Source organism: Balaenoptera physalus (assembly GCF_965194825.1).
Source record: "Balaenoptera physalus genome assembly, chromosome: X".
Taxonomy (NCBI): Eukaryota; Metazoa; Chordata; class Mammalia; order Artiodactyla; family Balaenopteridae; genus Balaenoptera; species Balaenoptera physalus.
Window position 1 is genome coordinate 67017017 of NC_138903.1, and position 27286 is coordinate 67044302.

General features: G+C 35.9%; 1 protein-coding gene across 6 annotated transcripts in view; it reads right to left on the reverse strand.

Moving 5' to 3' along the window:
• Positions 1-27286, reverse strand: part of ATRX (ATRX chromatin remodeler) — a 242716-nt gene that overhangs the window by 25226 nt on the left and 190204 nt on the right. For all 6 annotated transcript variants that reach the window (XM_082447341.1, XM_082447346.1, XM_082447343.1 and 3 more), the window contains 2 exons: positions 14579-14756; positions 12735-12929 (listed from right to left, as the gene is read on the reverse strand). In XM_082447341.1, the coding sequence (XP_082303467.1) occupies positions 12735-12929; positions 14579-14756 (373 nt within the window). The remainder of the gene's footprint in view (positions 1-12734; positions 12930-14578; positions 14757-27286) is intronic.

The window sequence follows — 27286 nt, forward strand, 5'->3', positions numbered from 1 at the left end:
TGAAGTCCAGGAACTTATAGACACACACGTGTGTGCGACATCACTGGGGTGACACAACGGGTATCATATGCCATCTGAAGCAGAGTTATGGAAAAAATAATTCAAGTTAGGCATGATAGGTGTACTTCAGGAAATAAGGGAAGACATTACCAATATGAAATTCAAATAAAAATTATCTTAAAAGTGTCAAAATGAAATATTTTGGATAAAAATAATCATTGAAATAAATAATGGATAGTATAAATAGCAGGAGAGGTACAGCTGAAGAATAACTTAGTGAGTTTGGAGATCAGACTGAGACACTTTCCCAGAAGATAGCAGGAAAGGATAAAGAAATAGGAAATGCAAAAGAAAAGCTAAAAGATATGGAAGCTAAAAGCAGATGGGCAGGCATTCAGTAATAACAGTCTCAGAAGGAGATGAAAATAAAAATGGAGAGGATGAGATTTTTGAGGAGTAATGGACACCAATTTCTCAGAACAACAGATCAAGAAACTGAGGCACAGAGAAGTAAAGTAACTTGATATGGTCAAGATTCAAACCCAGGTCGTCTTGTCTGAGTGCTCTTGCCCTTAACCACCATGCTATACTGACTCAGGACTGAAGATCAATAAATTCAGCAACAAAGATAATTAAGGAGGACTGGAATCAGCTTTGCCACTCTAGGATTTTGCAGTAACTAAAAGATGAAATCTATACTCTCCAGTATTACACACCCTGATAACATTGCAAATGCCTTTCCATAAACTCACAGCACTGATTGAAAAGGAAGTGTGAAGAAGTAAAGGGAACCCTTGTGCACTGTTGGTGAAAATGTAAATTGGTGCAGCCACTATGGAGAACAGTATGGAGCTTCCTGAAAAAACTAAAAATAGAACTACCATACGACCCAGCAATCCCACTACTGGGTATTTATCCAAAGGAAACTAAAACACCGACTCAAAAAGATATCTGTGAGATTGGGATTGACATGTATACACTGATGTGCATAAAATGGATGACTAATAAGAACCTGCTGTATAAAAAAATAAAATAAAATTCAAATATTCAAAAAGAAAAAGATATCTGCACCTCTGTTCAATGCAGCATTGTTTACAATAGCCAAGACATGGAAACAACCTAAGTGTCATCCATGGATGAATGGATAAAGAAAATGTGGTACATACAATGGAATATTACTGAACCATAAAAAAGGAAATACTGCCATTTGTAACATGGATGGATGGTGAGGGCTTATGCTAAGTGAAGTAAGTTATACTGAGAAAACCAAATATCATATGATCTCACTTATATGTGGAATATAAAAAAGCTGAAATTATAGAAACAGAGTAGAGTGATGGTTTCCAGGAGCTGGGGTGTGTGTGAGAGATGGAGAGATATTTGTCAAAGGGTACAAATTTCCAATTATAAGATGAGTAAGTTCTGGTGATATAACATACAGGGTGTTGGCTATAGTTAATAATACTGTATTGTATATTTGAAAGTTGCTAAGAGAACAGATCTTAAAAGTTCTCATCAAAAAAAAAATTGTAACTATGTGTGGTGATGGATGGTAACTAGACATTGTGGTGATCGTTTTGCAACATACACATATATCAAATCATTATGTTGTACATCTGAAACTAACAATGTTATATGTCAATTATATCTGAATGGAAAAAAGTTGGATATAAAAAGAAGAAAGTGTCAAGTCCTAGCAAAGGAGACTGCCTCATTTTACTATTTTCACAAGTTTATTCACATAACATATTAATGGCAGCAGAGTAGATTGTAGTAGTTAAAGAGTATGGGGTCTGGAATCATTGCACTAAGATCAAATGCAGGTGACACCGCTTCTCTCTGTCATAATTTTATCACCTATAAAATAGAAATAAACTCTACCGGCTTTGTAAGGTGGCTATAAGGATTACATGATTCAATGCTAGTAAAGCCCTTAATACAGTACCTGGCTGCTGGGAAAACTGGACAGCTACATGTAAAAGAATGAGATTAGAACATTCTCTAACACCATGCACAAAAATAAACTCAGAATGGATTAAAGGCCTAAATGTAAGACTGGATACTATAAAACTCTTCGAGGAAAACATAGGCAGGACACTCTTTGACATACATCACAGCAATATCTTTTTGGATACGTCTCCTAGAGCAATGGAAATAAGAACAAAAATAAACAAATGGGACCTAATTAAACTTAAAAGCATTTGCATAGCAAAGGAAACCATAAATAAAACAAAAAGACAACGTACGGAATGGGAGAAAATATTTGCAAATGAAGTGACTGACAAGGGATTAATCTCCAAAATATACAAACAGCTCATACAGCTCAATATCGAAAAACCAAACAACCCAATCAAAAAATGGGCAGAAGACCTAAATAGAAACTTCTCCAAAGAAGACATACAGATGGCCAAAAAGCACATGAAAAGATGCTCAACACTGCTAATTATCAGAGAAATGGAAATGAAAACTACAATGAGGTATCACCTCACACTGGTCAGAATGGCCATCATCAAAAAGTCTACAAATAATAAATGCTGGAGAGGGTGTGGAGAAAAAGGAAGCCTCCTACATTGTTGGTGGGAATATAAATGGGTATAACCACTATGAAGAACAGCATGGAGGTTCCTTAAAAAACTAAAAATAGAGCTACCACATGATCCTGCAGTCTCACTCCTAGGTATATATTCAGAGAAAACCATGGGCATATATCCAGAGAAAACCATAATTCAAAAAGATACATGCACCCCAACGTTCACTGCAGAACTATTTACAATAGCCAAGACACGGAAGCAACCTAAATATCCATCGACAGAAGAATGGATAAAGAAGATGTGACACACACACACACAGTGGAATTATTACTCAGTCACCAAAAGGAATGAAATAATGCCATTTGCAGCAACATGGATGGACCTAGAGATTATCATACTAAGTGAACTAAGCCAGGCAGAGAAAGACAAATACCATATGATATCACTTATATGTGGAATCTAAAAAAAAAAAAATGATACAAATGAACTTACTTACAAAACAGAAAGAAACTCACGGACTTAGAAAACAAACTTATGGTTATCAAAGGGGAAACGGGGGGAGGGGGGAGGGATAATTTATGACATTGGGATTAACATATACACACAACTATATATAAAATAGATAACCAACAAGGACCTACTGTATATCACAGGGAACTATACTCAATATTTTATAATAACCTATAAGGGAAAAGAATCTGAAAAGGAATATATAATATATATAAGACTTATGGAAAAACCCGAAGGAACATTTTTGCCAATCCAATATATTTACATATATCTGAATCATTGTTCTGTACACCTGAAACTAACACAATATTGTAAATCAACTATACTTCAATAAAAATAAATAAAATCTCCGAAATGCACTCAAATACACACATTTCAGAACCAGGTGCCTGTTTTTCTTCTCATAGCATTGGTAACTGTCACCCTCTATATTTTATGTATTTACCTTGTTTATCGCCTGTCTCTCCCCACCCCCACTGCAATGGAAGCTTCACAAGAGCAGGGATTTTTGTCTGCTTTATACATTGCTGTAGCCCCAGGATCTTGAACAGTCACTGGCACACAATAGGTACAGAATACATTTTTGTGAAGTGAATGAATGTCAGTTTCCCCCCTCCCTCCCTCCTCTTCCTCTTATCCTATGAATACAGTGTTTGAACTCTGTTTTCACCCCCTTCTTTTTTCATAATTTCCAAGAGCTAGGAATAACTTTCAGGATCTTTAAGACAGATTAAATGTCACACACACCCACCTTCTGCCTAATTCCTTAAAACTCCAACCCAGGTCCAGGCATAAAATAGTCACCAGCTTGCTTCACATCCTTGTTTGGAATTAAGGAAACATAAATTAATTTGTTCTCACTTTCAACTAAATTAAGGGCAGAAGTCGCAGGTCCAGAAACACTGCCTCTGATTTGGTAGCGTGAGGACTTTTTCCTTAGTGGGTAGGAGGGGAAGGAATGCCTCTTAAAAATGCCAGCAGTCAGATAAAAATACCTTTGTCTTTGGTGATTTATGTAAAAATTGTGTTCAATCTATGTCCAAAATTTCCATGTTTAATTGACTTTGGAAGCAATAATAAAAGTCAAATTTTTATTAAAAAAAATACAGTACCTAGCATAAAAAGCACTCAAACGTTAGCTACTGTTCATTATTCTTCTTAATTCAAAGATTTAGCTGATAATAATTAGAAAGGCGAATCATACTCCTATATACCTTGTACTCACAGCAGCAGTAGAGCTTGTTAAAAATACAGATTCCCAGGGCCCACATCAAGAAATTGATTCAGTAGGTCTTGGATGAAGCCAGGAATCTGCATTTTTATCAAGCTGTCAGGCGAATATTAATGCAGGTTAGTCCAAGGCATGTCAACCATCGCCTTAGCTTGCAATTATAGGACAAAAATTTATTTGTTCATTGTCACTTTTATTGACTATTTGCTATGTGCTACGTATTATACCAGGAGCTGGGGATACAGTGATGAAGATATATTAATACAAACCCTGCCGCATAGGCTAGTAAGAAGCATATAACCTAGAGAGAACAGATACATCTTTGGATTTGTATATAAAACCAAAAAGTTTCTACTACTTAATTCATTTATTCAATGAGCATTTACTAAATATAAACCTGGTATTTTCAATTTCAGAATTTCCATGATCCATAGTAGTAGTTATTTCTAGTGCTTCAAAAGGAGACACATTTCCTTAAGTCTACCCCCAATTGCCTCCACTCCCCCAGCCCCTCTCCACCCCCGCAATGGAATCTCACATTCCACCCCCAACTCTGCCAGCAAGACAATTCATTTGTGTTGATGTTTCCATTAGCAGTGATTTGTAAAACAGTTTTCCTGAGTTAGGGAGGTTGCCATTTAGGGCCATCACTGGTACCATGACCTCTTTAGCCCAAATGTTCTCCCTAAAATACTTGTTGACTTTGGCTCCTTAGTTTTTCCTGTGTTATAAGGTGATACAATCAAAGTTAAGATACAAAACAACACTGTTAAAAATCATGTCAGTCTATTAACATGTATTTATTTTGTAGTTTGTGAAAGGTACTAGAAGCAACCCTTCAGTTTTAAAAATTACTACACTGGTATCACAGCCGGCTGTGAGGCAGACAATTCCTTTAAAGTTTTATGTATCATTTAAGGGGGAAAAATCCTTGAATGTTAGAAAAAGTAACAGTTTGTAGTCAAATGCATGCTAACATCATTGGAAGTGATTATCAATGTCTAGTAATTAAATATTATCATATTCCCTCTTCTTGATTATAATTGATCTCTAAGGGAGTTAAAGCCTCAAATACCTATCTCTTCTGCAGCCTAGCTGGGATTACTGCCTCTGGCCTCTAAATGTTTAGTCTTCTACTGATCTGTCATATGTCAAGCTAAACCTTCTAAGGATCAGGACCTCATATGACTCCTCTGAAATTCCACAAACTTAAGTCTATACTGGTTTCAGAGAAATGAACCAAGTATAATGGCAATCTTAATGACGATTATGGAAACAAAAACAGCAGCTAACATTTGAGCACTTACTATGTGCTAGGCAGTGTGCTCTACATGGATTATCTCTTCTGTGAGGTAGGTACTACTGTTTTCTTATCTTCTTAAGGGAAGTGGGGCTTGGAAAGCTTATGTGGCTTGCCTAAAATTACACCCAAAAAAGGGTGATTGGCAGGTTACTTGCAAAAGGGACAGGGCTTAAACCATTTGCTCTTTTTACTGGGCATCAACCATCCCAGCAAATACTGAATAGGAGACTTTTACAACCTACAAAGAAATGGTAGAATTAAAACAATTTTTCTAGAGTTTAGCATGATTTCTGGTGGTCTGTTCTTATTCAGATGAATAATAATCATTTTTATGCCAGTGAATACAAATATAGAAACAATACTAAAACTTGTTATAGTAAATAAATGTACTAAACTTGTGATAAAAGAGGCAGAGAAGTAGGAGATAATGACATCAAACCTCATATATGCTTCAATTATGAGCATAGCTCCTTAGAGGTACATGTCAACAAAAATTGGGTTCATGTGCCACCACGTGGTTAATATGCTATAGGTTACTAATACTTGCCCTACAATTAAATGGGTCCTTTCGAACCTTTATTCTCAAAGGTAAATGCATGCAACTTCCTGAAATAGGCTGATTAGCTATTTTATACTTCACATCAAATTATTTTAATGGAGTATATTTCTCTCTAATGTTAAGAATGACAAAGGTAAAACCTTATACTACCATCTGCTGGCTAATAAAACTGCACAATAACATCTCTGTTCAGTAAACTATGCTATGAGGTATTAAAACTTGAATGAAGGACTAAAGACAAAGGGAGAAAATTGTACACAACATCAGGGTAGAGGAAGTAAAGCCTCACTTTAGGTACTTTAATTTAAATCCCCATTTTGTTTTCCCTATAATTGTCAACATGCAGTCCATATTTAAAAAGACATAGGTAGTAAATGCTGGAAAAGGGAAGTGCAAAAAAAATTTCTATGCCAGATTTACTGACTTTTGTTTTCCTACTAAAGGGTACAGAGCCTAGGCTGTATACCCACTGAAGCATATTACGAAACATGACCTTGACCAAGATTTTTATCTCTGATATCTATATAATTCATAAGTTTATTACCAGAAGAGGTACTTTCCCCTAACATAATTTACATAAATGTTAACAGAGGTCAGATATTACTTTAATATTAAAAAAACAAACAGTTAAGAATCAGTCAACAAATCTTTATCACTAGAAACTTGTGTTAAAGTATTTATCAGTTTAGGTCATGTTGAAGTTTCAAAATGTCTGAGGAACATTATTACCCTGAACAACTGAAGAAATGCATAGACACTTGGTAGACATGATACAGGAGACCCTAAAATCAATATATTTTAAAATATGATTCCACAGAACTACAGGACCATTATATTTCAAAAAGGAAAAAGCAACAGCACGAACAACAGCAAGAAACCAATGAGGGGATATAACAGAATATAATTCATGGGGTGGGGTGATGAATAGAGCTAAGATAGCTGATTGAATATAGAACTGAAGACATGAATTAAAGCTCCAATTCTCTTCCTTTTACATACCTGCTTCATTTCAATTTTACTGCTTGCAAAAGTAAGTCAAATTCTAACACCGATTTTCAATGATATATGGATCAATATGGAACAATAAAAATACAGTTAAATATCACTATAAAGGTGACTAAAAAGGCCATATAAAAGTGTTAACACTGCTTTATTCACTATGGATGAAAGAAAAGGAGCAAATACAGTTCTTGCCTTTAAAGAACTTCAGAGATAAAAAGACAAGAAAAAGTCAAGTGGTTAATAAACTGAGATAGTAAATCTAATTAGAAAGTGAAGAAGTAAAAGAAAGTAAACAAGAACAGAAGTACAGAAGAGGAGTTATATAATAATGACTTTAAGAGGAAGTGATGAGGCAGAAAGAGATAATAATCACATATCAAGTAAGCTGAAAATGAACACTTTTTCAAAGGAAAGAAAAGTTAACTCAAAAAGGCATGCAACTTAATCATTATTTAGACAATAGCAAGTTAAGGGGGAAGTGAAAATGTACCATTTTTAGCAGTCTTTCATCTTAAAAAATATGTATAAAAGGGCAGGTGTTTGCAATTGTACTATAACATAGTAGGAACCAACTTTGAAATGTCTTTAAATAAGAGCAGGTTCAAACACCAAGAAATCCTTCACTGCAAATATAAAAAACACCTACTTGTACCCATTTCAGAGAGAACTAATTTTCAAAATCCCATTAAAGGAAATGAAAATCAAATACTATTGGGCAAAGTTAAATGAAATTCTAAATACAAGCCCAGGGAACAAAATTAACATTTACTGAGTACCTACATCATGCCTGGTACTTCTCTATCCCCATTGCTACCACCTTACTTCAGGCCTGCATTACCTCTCTCATGCGGATCATTTTAATAGCATACTAACAAGTATCTTATCCATTTTCTTTTCTCCAATCCATCCTGCACACTGACACCCAAAGTGATTTTTCTAAAATGAAAATTTGATGTTGGTCTTTTGTTTAAAATCATTAAATAGATCCTACAGCCTGTAACACAATGTCCAAACTCTCTAACTTCTACGATCTGATTCCCATCTACCTTTCCAGTCTTTCTCTCGCCTCTTCCCATGCCCACCCTTATACTCTACACCACTATCTCCTTACACTCCATTATTTATTTTTAACTACCTGAGGTTCCTAAAACTTGCAATACTGTTTTATGCACGTGTTTCTTTTTTTCTGCTCCTCCCCTTGAAGGGCCTTCATCTTTTGCCCTCATAGCAATGCAAAGAGCTACCACGTCTATTTTCAACATCAGTTCAAGTCCTCCTAATGCCAGCTCCCCATCCCCAAATTTTCCAAGAAATAACTGAATATTCCTTCCTGTACAGGGTGCCTGTACAGATTTCTATTACAGGACCCGTAATTTTTATTGTTACGGTATGCTTATTTAGACTGTAGGCTCCTTGGGAGCAGGAACCTAGTCTTATTTATCAAAGTATCCTTACTAACCAGCACAATAATTGGCACATCACAGGTACCTGCAAAGTTTTTAACCAATTAATAAATAAATAAGCTTCATTATTTAGGTTAAAGGTTTTTCACTGCTTACCAAAAGGTATAGTCTATCATCAGTGATTGAGTTCCATCATTTATTTCCTTGAAATGTCTGTTTCACTCCACAATCATCACCCTATTATATGTCCTCATCCTGCATTTTAATGCCACACTAATTTTCCAAAAGCCCACATTCATCATAAAAGAGCCCTATTCATGAACTTACAGTGAATACTATTTTACATCCAAATGCCTCCATTTACCTTTAATGTCTCTCCAAAAGCTGGCCCTACCTTTACCTATCCAATTTCAACTCGTCATCTGGCCGATTTCTTCATCATACCTTGAGTCTGGTACATAAATTCTTACCTTTCCTTTCACCCAAACTGTTTCATCCTACATTCACACCTTATTCTTACCTAATCCAATTAAATACTAACCATCACTTATGGGCCAGTCTGATTTTTTCCATTAAAACTGTACCTGAATGCACCCCCCCTCCATTTTTAACCATATGCTATAGCGAATACATTCAGTACCAGTCACTTCAGCACTTCATTCTTTTGTTTTTAAGAATGTTACTTTTTTCTCTCCAAGTGGACTATCATCTCCTTCAGGTAAATCTCATATACATCCTATTGTATTTCCTGTTAGATCCCAAACAATTCTTAGTTACTATGATAGTAAGCCATCATTATATGGTACAGTGTTTTTAAAACTTTTTAAAAGCTTTTTTAAAACTAAAAAAGTCCTCTTTTTAAATAAAATATTATGTTGCAGCCCAATACATAAAATCGATAAAAGGAGAGGGACTCTGATCGAAATGGGATGCAGAGCTTGGAGTGCTGCCCATCTGGCCTTCCCCTACTTGCTTAGCCACATGGTAGCCCCAGAGCACCTCTGCAAATCTCCTGAGGCTCTTTGGAATACAATTTGAAAACTACTGTGTTCAAGTTCTAGCTCTAACACTTACTGGCCATGTACCCTTGGGTAATCACAAACTCTAAGTTTCAATTTCCTGAGATAATGAGTATACATGAGAAAGGCCTTTGTAAACTTTAAAGCTTTCTATAAATTCGAGGAATTTACAACTTCACAAGCCGTGAGCTAAACTCGTTATATTACACAATCTTAACAATAGTTACATCACCCAATGGTACCGACTGTGAAAGCATTCTATATTTTAAAATCCACCTTTATTTAAAATAAAATAAAGCATTCTAAATATCATACAATTCTTGGAATCCCAAGTCCTCTGCTTTGTTTCTTGTACTTAGAATTAACTTTCTAATCTCCATTTGGGGGCAATAACGTATAATGATTAAGAGGACATGCTTTCGAGTTGGGCAGACTTGGTCTGAAAGCCAGCTTTACCACTAATTAAGCTTGGATAAGTTACATAAACCTCCCCAAGCCTTAATTTCCTCACCTCAAAAATGAGAACAGCACTATCAGCTTTTCAGTTGCTGCTAGATTAAGGAAAATAACCTGAACTAATCATTTAGCACAGAGTATGAAACCCAGTAAGAAATCAGTAAGTTAACTATTATTTTCCTCTTGGGAAGAGGTGTGGGAGAGTTGAAGCACTTTGCATTAAAGTAGCATTCAATATTCCTTTTCCTTTTTTTCGTGGGCAAAGGGTCATAGCACCAAAAACAAAATACAGTAAGTAAAGTCTATAAACGAAAACACATGACACCTTTGACAACTCAGAGTGCCAAGTTATAAAACAGATGGTTTCTTTCCAGGTATCCTGTAACAATTAAATAGCATTTCTTTACTTCTGGATTTTTTAAATCTTCTTTAAAGCTTAGGCAATGTCTTGTTCTTCTTAATACACCTTCACAATACACTTCAAAGTCAGCAAATAATCAGTAAATGTTTATTAAATTAAACAGATTTCCTATAATCAGAAATTTACCATATAACAAATAACTTCAAAGCAACTATCTCTTTTCAACTTGGAATGGTAGCTTCCTATGAGAAATATTACTACTAATCATGGGCTATTTCTCATGAAAATTGAAGTTTAAAGTTAAGTTTAATTTTAGGAAAGAGGCTAATTAAATATAAAATCAGTCTCAATTTGAAAAAGGAAACTTAACTATCTTTAAAATTATAAACATAAATGTGTGCAAGTCTTTATAGAATACTCTTTGCCATACAAAATTAAGTACCTGATAGGAAAGGTGTTAGGGATATGAGTTAAATAAAACAAGGCAAGTATACACTATGCAGCTTTTTTTTTTTTAAGTAGAGATATATGTACCAATATGGAAAGATGTTCAAGAAACATCTAGGTGAAAAGAGCAAGTTGTAAAAGAGTATGTATGGTATAAGCCCATTTGTGTTTGTCTGCTTTTAAAGATATACAAACAAATCTGTTTGTGCACAGAAAATTATCTGAAGACTATTCAAGACTCCTACTCACATTCTATAATAATATAATTAAGAAAGGAAGCCAAATCACTATCAATTTAGTATTTCGTAACATGGAAACTGAAATGACTCTTTTTTAAAAAGTATTATAAAAACGATAGATTTTAACCTTCATGTGGCCCTAAGCCATTATCAAAGATATTTGATAGAGACTGTCACAAAAACTCTTTCCTAAATGCTCTATCAGTAAACTTTAAATGGAAGAAAAGTTCATTGATTACAAAAACAAAATATTTGCTTATATAGACAAAGGACATTTAAAAAATTTTCCCAAATGCTAAATATTCATGTTACTTTAATTGACTTATATACATTGAAAAATAACTGGAGAAATCCCTGATTTATATTAATGTTAGAAATATATTTATTTATATTAACTTTTTTTTTTAAACAGTAACATTAATCTCCTAAGGTTTTGTGGGGTTTTTTTAAATTTAATTTAATTTTATTTATTTATGGCTGTGTTGGGTCCTCGCCTCTGTGCGAGGGCCCTCTCTAGCTGCGGCAAGCGGGGGCCACTCCTCACCGCGGCGTGCAGGCCTCTCACCATCGCGGCCTCCCCCCCTGCGGAGCACAGGCTCCAGACGCACAGGCTCAGCAACTGTGGCTCACGGGCCCAGCCGCTCTGCGGCATGCGGGATCCCCCCAGACCAGGGCCCGAACCCGCGTCCCCTGCATTGGCAGGCAGACCCCCAACCACTGCGCCACCAGGGAAGCCCTACCTTTTGTTTTAATTAAATGTTCCAACCATATGAAGAACTAAGATACTGTTGAATTTTCTTTACAAATGACTGAAGTTTGGTAAAATGACACTGTAACCCAGTAGTTGCTTTCCCAATTCTCTTAACAGCTACATGGAACATTAAGTGCTTAAATTTGAAACCAAGACAACAGGAACAGCACGTCCCCCAATAATCCCCACCCAAAATGACATTTTAGATAATTAGAATAGGTTTAAATATATAAACTCTTTATTTAGATCAGAGAACATACGGTTTTCTCGTATGTTCAGTAGGGTCAAAATGATATCTACCATATTAAATTTCTATATTAATATTAAATACTGTTTTCTTATCCAAGAACAATGGACCAGAAGACAGATGTAGATACTATTCCTGTCTCTGCCACTTATTAGGTAAAAACTGGGTAAGTCATCGAATGCCTCTGACCCTAAGTTTCCCCATCTATAAAATGAGGGGACTTTTCACACTTGGAAATGTGAAAGTCCTACTTACTTTATGACAGTGAAAAATATCAAGTAGGAGACACTTTTATTTCCTGATTCTTAATTGCTATATGACAACAAAAAATGTTAAGGAAGAGACAATTAAACCTCATATATAATTATTAAAATTATGTATGCCCTCTACTGGAGATTATTAAAAGAGAACCATACTATTTCCTTTAAGGTTTCTACTCAGAAACCCTTTTCTGCAGGGCTGAATTTTTTATTTGGCATAAAATATGTGTTTCAGATTACACTATCTTTTGTGGTGTTACGTGGAGAATTGACCTCTCATTTAAATACAGTTTTATTCTCTTTGAAAAATTCTGAAATATAGCCTTAGTCAGATGAATAACTTTCATAGTAGGAATAAAATTTCCTTGGTCCATGTTAGTTTTTTTTTTTAAGCTAACAATTTAAAGATCTTTACCTTTGGCAGCATGGGAGTATCCCTTTTCTTCTTCTTTTCTGAATTAGGGTCATCTAACAAGTCTGGCTCAAAGGTATAAAGTTCAGTAAGCTCATTCATGGTAAAATGACGTTCAACTTGCTGTTGATCAACAACTCGAAAAGACAGTGACTGCTTAGTTACTTGCCGATCATAAATCTTATCTTCCATGGTTCCCTTTGTAAAAAAGAATGAACAATACACAAATAAATAAATTTTGTAAACATGAAACTTAATCACGAAGAAATATAGGTTATTGGTTACTACAAAATAGCAGAACTTCATAGTAATATACTGCCATGAAGCAAGTTTTATGTACAATGCTGTTTAATTCATGAGAGATTTTTATGTTCAAAGTAGTTTACATTGACAGAAAAGAAAACTATATTACTGATAATCATTCTAAATTTTTTCACCAATATGCATTCATCTGCTGCTTTAAATAATTCTGTACTTGGTGGAAGCAGGAGAGCAGTCAGATACCAAGGTAAACAGAATAAAAGAGTACATAAAATAAGATTTTAGGAGATTACTGATGTAAGAATGCAAGAGAACAGTTTAATTCCTTTCCAATGGAATACAATAAGCTCTCAACAATCACTATAAACTGTCTTTATGTAATTTAAGTCTTACTTTCCATAACTTCAGGACAAAAAATTAATAACTAAAATGCCAATCTATTATATATTCTATATGGCATTCTGAACTAGAATGTAAAGGAACTCTTAATCTAAATAACAGGAAAGAGTTTACAGTGTAGTTTTCCAACTATATTATGTACTTTTATGTATGAGCAAGGATCTACCAATAAAACCCAATCTCTGGTTGAGAAGCCCAGATTTGGAGGCAGGTAGAGAGGGTAGCATCTGCTCCCAAAGAAGATGTACCAGTTAAAAGGGCAACTTGAGGGACTTCCCTGGTGGCGCAGTGGTTAAGAATCTGCCTGCCAATGCAGGGGACACGGGTTAGAGCCCTGGTCCGGGAAGATCCCACATGCCACGGAGCAACTAAGCCTGTGCGCCACAAATACTGAGCCTGCACTCTAGAGCCCATGAGCCACAACTACTGAGCCCACGTGCTGCAACTGCTGAAGCCCAGGCACCTAGAGCCCAGGCTCCACAACAAGAGAAGCTACAGCAATGAGAAGACCACGCACCGCAATGAAGACCCAACGCAGCCAAAAATCAATCAATAAATAAATAAACTTTAAAAAAAAGGGTAACTTGATTCTATGAACCTGTATTACATTCAACTGCATCTAATTCTTTGATTTCATTTATTTTCCTTAAATTTCAGCTTCTGTTTTTTAATACCTGAGTTTATATGTAAAGGAAATTAGTTGAATAGTCTTGACTAGAAATATTAAATATTCCTTGTAATGATTCTTTGTTATTATAATACATTACCTGTTTCTTCCTATTTACCTACACTCTTCCAAACTAAGAGAACATCTGGTGACCAGTGAAAACAACGATCATTTGACCTTCACATCTATAAGCAAATTAGATTTAGTTATTGGCTTTTCTACTTATGCTAAGTAAGAGAATTATAAATGTTTAACTTTCTTGAACTAGCAAGAAAATGCTAAATCTGTATACACAGGCAAATCCATCTCAATCTGAGAAAGTTGACATTAGAGACCTGGACAAACTACAAAACAGAAAATCATCAGGGGCCAAAATTGGCTTATGCTGCTTTATGAATAGGAATGATGTTTTCAACTTTGTTTGCCTCTCTATAATGCAGATATGCCCTGAACTCCAAAAATATGATCAGTTTCACCCAATCTTTCAATATTAAAAAGAGAATGTAAATGATAAACCTACCTGAGCTAAGAACCTATATACATACACAGGTTTAGTTTGTCCAAAGCGATAAACTCTGAATATACTCTGGATGTCATAAGATGGATTCCAAGAAGCATCAAATATAATCACTCGATTAGCAGCTACCAGATTAATTCCAAGAGATCCTGCTTTGGTCGAAATGATAAACAATCGCCCTCTGAAAATGAAAATACAAAATAAATGTTTAGTAATGAGTGCTACACAGATATCTTATTTATATGACTTTTTTATTCTAAGGCAGTTTTTTGAACAATCAAGAGTTCAGACAATTCATTACTCACTCACTGAAAAACAGGCATGTCTAAGGAGTCGGGTTGATGATTTACATGCACAAGAAGAATCTTACTGCGGTAAAACGAAATACTCTGATTTAGGAATAAAGATAAATATGGAAACCACATGTTTAAAATGTATTCAAGGTATTTATAGATTTCTCAGTAAATGTAGAAAACTTACATACAACTCAAAAAAATATATTGTGTTCAGTACTGTTATGAGCACTAACTACATCAAAATGAAGGGCACTGCCCAAGGAGCTGAGTGTAGTAGCAGTGACTGATATGCAATTACAATATAATGTAATAAATGTAAGAAGAGAAGTTAGACAGATGCTAGGTACTTAGGTAAGAAAAATAGGATCAAGTAGACAGAGGGCTCCAGGAAGAATGTATTCAAGAAAAAAAAAAAAACTGATAGATTATCTGCTACGTTGGAACACAAGAATTTATATTTCTTGTTTTTTTAACATCTTTATTGGAATATAATTATTTTACAAAGTTGTGTTAGTTGCTACTGTATAACAAAGTGAATCAGCTAAACGTACACATATATCTCCATATCCCCTCCCTCTTGCGTCTCCCTCCCGCCCTCCCTATCCCACTCCTCTAGGTGGTCACAAAGCACCAAGGTGATCTCCCGGTGCTATACAGCTGCTTCCCACTAGCTATCTATTTTACATTTGGTAGTGTATATATGTCAATGCCACTCTCACTTCGTCTCAGCTTACCCTTCCCCCTCCCCGTGTCCTCAAGTCCATTCTCTACATCTGCATCTTTATTCCTGCCCTGTTACTAAGTTCATCAGTACCGTTTTCTAGATTCCATATGTCTTAGCATACGGTATTTGTTTTTCTCTTTCTGACTTACTTCACTCTGTATGACAGATTCTAGATCAATCCACCTCATTATAAATAACTCAATTTCGTTTCTTTTTATGGCTAAGTAATATTCCATTATATACATGTGCCACATGTTCTTTATCCATTCATCTGTCGATAGGCACTTATGTTGCTTCCATGTCCTGGATACTGTAAACAGCACTGCAATGAACATTGTGGTACATGACTCTTTTTGAATTATGGTTTTCTCAGGGTATATGCCCAGTAGTGGGATTGCTGGGTCATATGGTAGTTCTATTTTTAGTTTTTTAAGGAACCTCCATACTGTTCTCCATAGTGGCTATATCAATTTACATTCCCACCAACAGTGCAAGAGTGTTCCCTTTTCTCCACACCCTCTCCAGCATTTATTGTTTCTAGATTTTTTGATGATGGCCATTCTGACCGGTGTGAGATGATACCTCATTGTAGTTTTGATTTGCATTTCTCTAATGATTAGTGATGTTGAGCATCCTTTCATGTGTTTGTTGGTCATCTGTATATCTTCTTTGGAGGAATGGCTATTTAGGTCTTCAGCCGATTTTTCGATTGGTTTGTTTTTTTGATATTGAGCTGCCTAAGCTGCTTGTAAATTCTGGAGATTAGTCCTTTGTCAGTTGCTTCATTTGAAAATATTTTCTCCAATTCTGAGGGTTCACTTTTTGTCTTGTTTATGGTTTCCTTTGCTATGCAAAGATTTTAAGTTTCATTAGGTCCCATTTGTTTATTTTCATTTTTATTTCCATGTCTCTAGGAGGTGGGTCAAAAAGGATCTTGCTGTGATTTATATCATACAGTGTTCAGCCTATGTTTTCCCCTAAGAGTTTTATAGTGTCTGGCCTTACATTTAGCTCTTTAATCCACTGTGAGTTTAATTCTTGTGTACGGTGATAGGAAGTGTTCTAATTTCACTCTTTTACATGTAGCTGTCCGGTTTTCCCAAAACCACTTATTGAAGAGGCTGTCTTTTCTCCATTGTATATTCTGGCCTCCCTTATCAAAGATAAGGTGACCATATGTGCGTGGGTTTGCCTCTGGGCTTTCTATCCTGTTCCATTGATATGTATGTCTGTTTTTGTGCCAGTACCATACTGTCGTGATTACTGTAGCTTTGTAGTATAGTCTGAAGTCAGGGAGCCTGATTCCCTCAGCTCCATTTTTCGTTCTCAAGATTGCTTTGGCTATTCGGGGTCATTTGTGTTTCCATACAAATTGTGAAATTTTTTGTTCTAGTTCTGTGAAAAATGCCATTGGTAGTCTGATAGGGATTGCACTGAATCTGTAGATTGCTTTGGATTATATAGTCATTTTTGCAATGTTGATTCTTACAATCCAAGAACATGGTATATCTCTCCATCTGTTTGTATTGTCTTTACTTTCTTTCATCAGTGTCTTATAGTTTTCTGCTACAGGTCTTTTTTCTCCTTAGGTAGGTTTATTCCTAGGTATTTTATTCTTTTTTTTGCAATGGTAAATGAGAATGTTTCCTTAATTTCACTTTGAGGTTTTTTATCATCAATGTATAGGAATGTGAGAGATTTCTGTTCATTAATTTTGTATCCTGCTACTTTACCAAATTCGTTGATTAGCTCTAGTAGTTTTCTGGTAGCATCTTTAGGATTCTCTACATATAGTATCATGTCATCCGCAAACAGTGACAGTTTTACTTCTTCTTTTCTGATTTGGATTCCTTTTATTTTTTTTTCTTCTCTGATCGCTGTGGCTAAAGCTTCCAAAACTATGCTGAACAACAGTAGTGAAAGTGTGCAACCTTGTCCTGTTCCTGATCTTAGTGGAAATGGTTTCAGTTTTTCACCATTGAGAACGATATTGGTTCTGGGTCTGTCATACATGGCCTTTACTATGTTGAGGTAAGTTCCCTCTATGCCTACATTCTGGAGAGTTTTTATCATAAATGGGTTTTGAATTTTGTAGAAAGTTTTTTCTGCATCTATTGTGATGATCATATGGTTGTTATCCTTCAATTTGTTAATATGGTGTATCACAATGATTGATTTGTGTATACTGAAGAATCTTTGCATTCCTGGGATAAACCCCACTTGATCATGGTGTACGATCCTTTTAATGTGCTGCTGGATTCTGTTTGCTAGTATTTTGTTGAGGATTTTTGCATCTGTGTTCATTAGTGATATTGGCCTGTAGTTTTCTTTTTTTGTGACATCTTCGTTTGGTTTTGGTATCAGGGTGATGGTGGCCTCATAGAATGAGTTTGGGACTGTTCTTCCCTGTGCTATATTTTGGAAGAGTTTGAAAAGGATAGGTGTTAGCTCTTCTCTAAATGTTTGAGAGAATTCCCCCATGAAGCCAACTGGTCCTGGGCTTTTGTTTGTTGGAAGATTTTTAATCACAGTCTCAATTTCAGTGCTTGTGATTGGTCTGTTTATATTTCCTATTTCTTCCTGGTTCAGTCTCGGAAGGTTGTGCTTTTCTAAGAATTTGTCTGTTTCTTCCAGGTTGTCCATTTTATTGGCGTATAGTTCCTTGCAGTAATCTCTCATGATCCTTTGTATTTCTGCAGTGTCACTGTGACTTCTCCTTTTCACTTCTAATTCTGTTGATTTGAGTCTTCTCCCTTCTTTTCTTGATGAGTCTGGCTAATGGTTTGTCAATTTGTTTACCTTCTCAAACAACTAGCTTTTAGTTTTATTGATCTTTGCTATCGTTTCCTTCATTTCTTTTTCATTTATTTCTGATCTGATCTTTATGATTTCTTTCCTTCTGCTAACTTTGGGGTTTTTTTCTTCTTCTTTCTCTAATTGCTTTAGGTGTAAGGTTAGGTTGTTTATTTGAGATGTTTCTTGTTTCTTGAGGTAGGATTGTATTGCTATAAACTTCCCTCTTAGAACTGCTTTTGCTGCATCCCATAGGTGTTGGGTCTTCGTGTTTTCACTGTCATTTGTTTCTAGGTATTTTCTGATTTCCTCTTTGATTTCTTCAGTGATCTCTTGGTTATTTAGTAGTGTACTGTTTAGCCTCCAGGCGTTTGTATTTTTTACAGTTTTTTTCCCATAATTGATACCTAGTCTCATAGTATTGTGGTTGGAAAAGACACGTGATACGATTTCAATTTTCTTAAATTTACCAAGGCTAGATTTGTGCCCCAAGATATGATCTATCCTGGAGAATGTTCCATGAGCACTTGAGAAGAATGTGTATTCTGCTGTTTTTGGGTGGAATGTCCTATAAATATCAATTAAGTCCATCTTGTTTAATGTATCATTTAAAGCTTGTGTTTTCTTATTGATTTTCATTTTGGATGATCTGTCCATTGGTGAAAGTGGGGTGTTAAAGTCCCCTACTATGATTATGTTACTGTCGATTTCCCCTTTTATGAACATTAGCATTTGCCTTATGTATTGAGGTGCTCCTATGTTGGGTGCATAAATATTTACAATTGTTATATTTTCTTCTTGGATTGATCCCTTGATCATTATGTAGTCTCCTTCTTTGTCTCTTGTAATCGTCTTTATTTTAAAGTCTATTTTGTCTCATATGAGAATTGCTACTCCAGCTTTCTTTTGATTTCCATTTGCATGGAATATCTTTTTCCATTCCCTCATTTTCAGTCTGTATGTGTCCCTAGGTCTAAAGTGGGTCTCTTGTAGACAGCATATATACGGGTCTTGTTTTTTTATCCATTCAGCCAGTCTATGTCTTTTGCTTGGAGCATTTAATCCGTTTACATTTAAGGTAATTAACAATATGTACGTTCCTATTACCATTTTCTTAATTGTTTTGGGTTTGTTTTTGTAGGTCTTTTCCTTCTCTTGTGTTTCCTGCCTAGGGAAGTTTCTTTAGCATTTGTTGTTAAGCTGCTTTGGTGGTGCTGAATTCTCTTAGCTTTTGCTTGTCTCTAAACGTTTTAATTTCTCTGTCAAATCTGAATGAGATCCTTGCTGGGTAGAGTAATCCTGGTTGTAGGTTTTTCCCTTTCATCACTTTAAATATGTCCTGCCACTCCCTTCTGGCTTGCAGAGTTTCTGCTGAAAGATCAGCTGTTAACCTTACAGGCATTACCTTGTATGTTATTTGTTGTTTTTCCCTTGCTGCTTTTAATATTTTTTCTTTGTATTTAATTTTTGATAGTTTCATTAATATGTGTCTTGGTGTGTTTCTCCTTGGATTTATCCTGTATGGGACTCCCTGCACTTCCTGGACTTGATTGTCTATTTCCTTTCCCATATTAGGCAAGTTTTCAACTATAATCTCTCCAAATATTTTCTCAGTCCCTTTGTTTTTCTCTTCTTCTTCTGGGACCCCTATAATTTGAATGTTGGTGCATTTAATGTTGTCCCAGAGGTCTCTGAGACTGTTCTCAATTCTTTTCATTCTTTTTTCTTTTTTTCTTTTTTTTTTTAAATTTATTTATTTTTGGCTGCATCGGGTCTTCACTGCAGTGCGCGGGCTTCTCATTGAGGTGGCTTCTCTTGTTGTGGAGCACGGGCTCTAGGCACGCGGGCTTCAGTAGTTGTGCCTTGCGGGCTCTAGAGCGCAGGCTCAGTAGTTGTGGCACACGGGCTTAGTTGCTCCGTTGCATGTGGGATCTTCCCAGACCAGGGCTCGAACCCATGTCCCCTGCATTGGCAGGTGGATTCTTAAACGCTGCACCACAAGCAAAGCCGCATTCTTTTTTTCTTTATTCTGCTCTCCAGTAGTTATTACCACTATTTTATCTTCCAGGTCACTTATCCGTTCTTCTGCCTAAGTTATTCTGCTATCGATTCCTTCTAGAGAATTTTTAATTTCATTTATTGTGTTGTTCATCATTGTTTGTTTGCTCTTTAGTTCTTCTAGGTCCTTGTTAAACGTTTCTTGTATTTTCTCCACTCTATTTCCAAGATTTTGGATCATCTTTACTATCATTACTCTGAATTCTTTTTCAGGTAGACTGCCTATTTCCTCTTCATTTGTTTGGGCTGGTGGGTTTTTACCTTGCTCCTTCACCTGTGGCGTATTTCTCTGTCATCTCATTTTGCTTAACTTACTGTGTTTGGGGTCTCATTTTTGAAGGCTGCAGGTTCATAGTTCCTGTTGTTTTTTGTTGTCTGCCCCCAGTGGCTACGGTTGGTTCACTGGGTTGTGTAGGCTTCCTGGTGGAGGGGACTGGTGCCTGTGTTCTGGTGGATGACTCTGGATCTTGTCTTTCTGATGGGCAGGACTGCGTCCAGTGGTGTGTTTTGGGGTGTCTGTGACCTTATTATGATTTTAGGCAGCCTCTCTGCTAATGCATGGGGTTGTGTTCCTGTCTTGGTAGTTATTTGGCATGGGGTGTCCAGCACTAGAGCTTGCTGGTCATTGAGTGGAGACGGGTCTTAGAGTTGAGATGGACATCTCTGGGAGACCTCTCACCGATTCATATTACGTGGGGCTGGGAGGTCTCTGGTGGTCCAGTGTCCTGAACTTGGCTCTCCCACCTCAGAGGCACAGGCCTGACACCCAGCCAGAGCACCAAGACCCTGTCAGACACACAGCTTTTTTCCCTTTTCCTTTGTGCTTCATCTAGTTTCACTTGCTTGTAGAGTGTGGCGTGCAGAAGCTTTGCCCTGGGTGCTGCAGACCAGAGTTCGTAGTGCGAAAATCTGAACAGAAGTTCTTAATTTTAATGAAGCTCACCTTATCAATCTTTCCTTTTATGGTTAGCAGTTTGTGTGCCCTGTTTATGAAAAATTTCTCACTACAATTCAGGAAAATACTCCATGCTGTTGGCTTCTAAAACCTTTATGTTTTAGCTTCAACACTGAAATCTATGAACTACTGTGAATTATTTATCAGGAAAATACAGATTAAGACTATGAAGCCTTACTGCTACATATCTATGACAATGGCTTAAAAAAACAGACATCATCAAGTGATAATGAAGATAGATAACAAATGAAACAGGTACTCTACTATCTGGAGTGCAAATTGGTACAACCATTTTGGAAAAATGTTTTGGCAGTATAAGCTAAAGCTGAATACGCACATACCTATTACGTAGCAATCCCACTTCTAGACATACATACACAACACAAGCATATGCATATGTTTACTCTAAGACAGATATAGTTCTTTAAAAGTGTAATCTTTGGACTTCCAATTCTGGAAAGATGGAATAGACATGCTGTTCCCTATTCCTCACCATAAGTACAGCTAAAATGCGTGGATATTATATATAAGGTGAACATAAGATTTTTCTGAAAAGTGAGGAGAAGGAAGCATACTGGCTTGGGACCTAAGGCAGAACATGGCAGTGAGTTCCGTAGGCTTTCTTTTTGCCTCATATATCCCAGACTGAGTGCTGAAGAGCCCAGCAATCTGGAAATATCAGTGGGTGCTGTCAAAATAAATCTCCAAAAAAAGTCTGCTCTCTCTAGCCAAAGGACCAAACAAGGGGCAGACTAGTAAGACAGAGAGCTTTAAAACAACAACCGTTTGACTCCAGTCAAATGGTACAGGAAAAATGCAGTGTACCTCCACCCCTGTCATTAAAGGCTGAGTGGGAAGCCCAAACTTCTACCCTCATGTAGTTGTAACAAGGCATATTGCCAGACAGTGCTGTCAGGTAAGTTTGAGTTAACAAAGTCCTCCCAGCAGCCCAGCAGTGTCAGAGAAGACCACATAGGGAACCAGGATATCCACCCCCACCCAGTGGTTATAAGAAAAACCCTCTCCCCCACTACTGGGTTAGTATCAAAGGAGGTCTAGTGGAGAATCAGGAGTTATAACACAACCCATACAGAAGAACAAAATGGAAATTTTAGAACTGAAAAGTACAGTAACAAGAAACTCAATAGATAGGCTCAACAGTAGAATGTAGAGAACATTCAATGAACTTTGAAAACAGAAGAACAGAAATGACCCAATCTGAATAACAGAAATAAAAAAAAAAAAGAAATAACAGAGACTCTGGGACCTATAGGACTATAATAAAGATCTAACAGTCTTGTCATCAGAGTCCTAAAAGGAGAAGAGAAAAAAAGAACGGGCTATAAAGGTATTCAAAGAAATAACAGCTGAAAATTACCAAAACTTAGCAAGAAACACAAACCTAGAAATTTAAGAAGCTGAATGAAACACAAGCAACATAAAACCAAAGAAATCCATGCCAGGACACACCATAGTCAAACTTCTAAAAACTAAGATAAAGAAAAACTCTTGAAAGAAGTGAGAGAGAAACAAGCCCTTAATGACAGGAGAAAAAGCCAATTTGAAAAATAGCAGGTTTTTTAAAAATTAAAATATATCTGACATAATAACTTTGTGTAAAATTAAGGTATACAACATGTTAATTTGATACATTTATATACTGTAATATGATTGGCATTGTAGTGACAACTAGATTCCGAGGTTACATAATTATTTCTTTTTAGTGGTTGGAATAATTAAGTTTTAGTCTCTTAGCAAGTTTGATGATTATAATAAAATATTGTCTGTATCACTAATTGGTTCAGCCACTATGGAAAACAACATGGAGGTTCCTCAAAAAATTAAAAATAGAACTACCACATTATCCAGCAATTCCACTTCTGGGTATATATGCAAAAGAAATTAATATAGGATGTCAAAGAAATATCTGCACAGTCATGTTTACTGCAGCATTATTCACAACAGCCAAGATTTCGAAACAACCTAAGTGCCCATCAGTGGATGAATGAATAAAAAAGATGTGGGATATATATACAATGGAATATTATTCAGCCAAGAAGGATATCTTGCCATATGTGACAACACAGAAAAATCTTGAGTACATTATGCTAAGTGAGATAAGTGAGACAAAGACAAGGATTTTATGGTATCACTTTCATGTAGAATCTAAAAAAGCCAAACTTGTAAAAATAGCCAATTTTAAGAAATCATGGAGGCTAGGAGGAAGTGGCACAACATTTTTCAAGTGCTAAAAGAAGAGAACTGCCAACTCAGAATTCTATACCCAGTTAAGATATTCTTCAAAAATGATGGGAAAAATTAATAAATTCTCAAATGAGGGTACTCAGAAAATTTGTTGCCAGTAGATCTGCCCTAAAAGAATGGCTAAAGGAAGTTCTCTTCTTTAAAAAAAAAAGGAAATTATAAAAGAAATATGAAACATTAGGAAGGAGGAAACAAAAATGAAAAGAACAAAAATTATGAGTAAATAAAATAGATTTTCCTTCTCTTAAGTTTTCTAAATTATATTTGATGGTTGAAGAAAAAATTATTATGGTTCTTAATGTGGTAATCTATTTATGTAAAGAAAACATTTAAGATAATTATAAATGGGGGAGAGAAAGGGACATAAAGAAGCAAAGGTTTCTACACTTCAATCAAAATGGTAAAATGATGACACCAGTAGACTATGATCAGTTATGTACGTATAATACTTAGAGCAACCACTATAAAAGTTATACAAAGATACACTAAAAAACACTATAGAGTAATCAATATGGAATTCCAAAAATTGTAAAAGTAACCCACAGGAAGGGTAGGAAAAGAAATCAGAAGCAAAAGAAAACAGAATGAAAGAGAACAAACTGAACAAAAACTGAAATGGCAGCCTCAAGCTCTGTATTAAACGTACATGGTTGTACACCTGAAACTAATATAATGTTATATGCCAATTATACCTCAGTAAAAAAAAAATTGTAAATGGTCTATATGCACCATTTAAAAGAAAGAGATTAACAGAATGGGTAAAAAAAAAAAATAACGCAACCATACACTGTCTACAAGAAACTCACTTCAAATATAACAAAATAGGTAGGTTGAAAGTAAAAGGATGAAAAAAGATATAACAAGTAAACATCAATCAAAATAAAGCAGGAGAAAGTAGGCATAGAGGGAACTTTCCTCAACATAATAAAGGTCATATATGACAAACCCACAGCCAACATTGTCCTCAATGGTGAAAAACTGAAACCATTTCCACTAAGATCAGGAACAAGACAAGGTTGCCCACTCTCACCACTATTATTCAACATAGTTTTGGAAGTGTTAGCCACAGCAATCAGAGAAGACAAAGAAATAAAAGGAATCCAAATCGGAAAAGAAGAAGTAAAGCTGTCACTATTTGCAGATGACATGATACTATACATAGAGAATCCTAAAGATGCTACCAGAAAACTCCTAGAGCTAATCAATGAATTTGGTAAAGTAGCAGGATACAAAATTAATGCACAGAAATCTCTTGCATTTCTATACACTAATGATGAAAAATCTGAAAGTGAAATTAAGAAAACACTCCCGTTTACCATTGCAACAAAAAGAATAAAATATCTAGGAATAAACCTACCTAAGGAGACAAAAGACCTGTATGCAGAAAATTATAAGACACTGATGAAAGAAATTAAAGATGATACAAATAGATGGAGAGATATACCATGTTCTTGGATTGGAAGAATCAACATTGTGAAAATGACTCTACTACCCAAAGCAATCTACAGATTCAATGCAATCCCTATCAAAGTACCACTGGCACTTTTCACAGAACTAGAAAAAAAAATTTCACAATTTGTATGGAAACAGAAAATACCCCGAATATCCAAAGCAATCTTGAAAAAGAAAAACGGAGCTGGAGGAATCAGGCTCCCTGACTTCAGACTATACTACAAAGCTACAGTAATCAAGACAGTATGGTACTGGCACAAAAACAGAAATATAGATCAATGGAACAGGATAGAAAGCCCAGAGATAAAACCACACACATATGGTCACCTTATCTTTGATAAAGGAGGCAAGAATATACAGTGGAGAAAAGACAGCCTCTTCAATAAGTGGTGCTGGGAAAACTGGGCAGGTACATGTAAAAGTATGAAATTAGAACACTCCCTGACACCATGCACAAAAATAAACTCAAAATGGATTAAAGACCTAAGTGTAAGGGCAGACACTATCAAACTCTTAGAGGAAAACATAGGCAGAACACTCTATGACATACATCACAGCAAGATTCTTTTTGAGCCAGCTCCCAGAGAAATGGAAATAAGAACACAAATAAACAAATGGGACCTAATGAAACTTAAAAGCTTTTGCACAGCAAAGGAAACCATAAACAAGACCAAAAGACAACCATCAGAATGGGAGAAAATATTTGCAAATGAAGCAACTGACAAAGGATTAATCTCCAAGATTTACAAGCAGCTCATGCAGCTCAATAACAAAAAAACAAACAACCCAATCCAAAAATGGGCAGAAGACCTAAATAGACATTTCTCCAAAGAAGATATACAGATTGCCAACAGACACACGAAAGAATGCTCAACATCATTAATCATTAGAGAAATGCAAATCAAAACTACAATGAGATATCATCTCACACCGGTCAGAATGGCCATCATCAAAAAATCTAGAAACAATAAATGCTGGAGAGTGTGTGGAGAAAAGGGAACCCTCTTGCACTGTTGGTGGGAATGTAAATTGATACAGCCACTATGGAGAACAGTATGGAGGTTCCTTAAAAAACTAAAAATAGAACTACCATACAACCCAGCAATCCCACTACTGGGCATATACCCTGAGAAAACCATAGTTCAAAAAGAGTCATGTACCAAAATGTTCATTGCAGCTCTATTTACAATAGCCAGGACATGGAAGCAACCTAAATGTCTATCGACAGATGAATGGATAAAGAAGATGTGGCACATATATACAATGGAATATTACTCAGCCATAAAAAGAAATGAAATGGAGGGATTTGTAATGAGGTGGATGGAGTTAGAGTCTGTCATACAGAGTGAAGTAAGTCAGAAAGAGAAAAACAAATACAGTATGTTAACACATATATACGGAATCTAAGGAAAAAAAAAAGGCCATGAAGAACCAGTGGCAAAACGGGAATAAAGACACAGACCTACTAGAGAATGGACTTGAGGATATGGGGAGGGGGTGGGGTGAGATGTGACAGGGTAAGAGAGTGTCATGGACATATATACACTACCAAATGTAAAATAGATAGCTAGTGGGAAGCAGCCGCATAGCACAGGGAGATCAGCTCGGTGCTTTGTGACCACCTAGAGGGGTGGGATGGGGAGGGTGGGAGGGAGGGAGATGCAAGAGGGAACAGATATGGGAACATATTGTATATGTATAACTGATTCATTGGTTATGAAGCAGAAGCTAACACACCATTGTAAGGCAATTATACTTCAATAAAGATGTTTAAAAAAATAAAAAATAAAAAAATAAAGCAGGAGTGGCTATATTAGCATGAAATAAAGTATGTTTCAGACCAAAGAAAATTACAAGTAATAGTGAGGGACATAAATGTGTATACAGGAAACAACAGAGCTGAAAATATGAGAAGTAAAATCCTTGAAAAACAGACAAATCCACAATTATAGTTGGAGGTTTCAAACCTCCTCTCTCAAAAATCAGTAACCAACTAGACATAAAGAAGAATACAACAATCCCATTAAATAACAGGATCTGATCAACATTTATAGGAAACTCTGGTCAACAATTGCAAAAAATACATTCTTTTCAAGGGCCCATGTATGATATACCAAGATGTTCTATATCTTGATCCATTAAACAAAACACAACAAAGTTAAAAACTG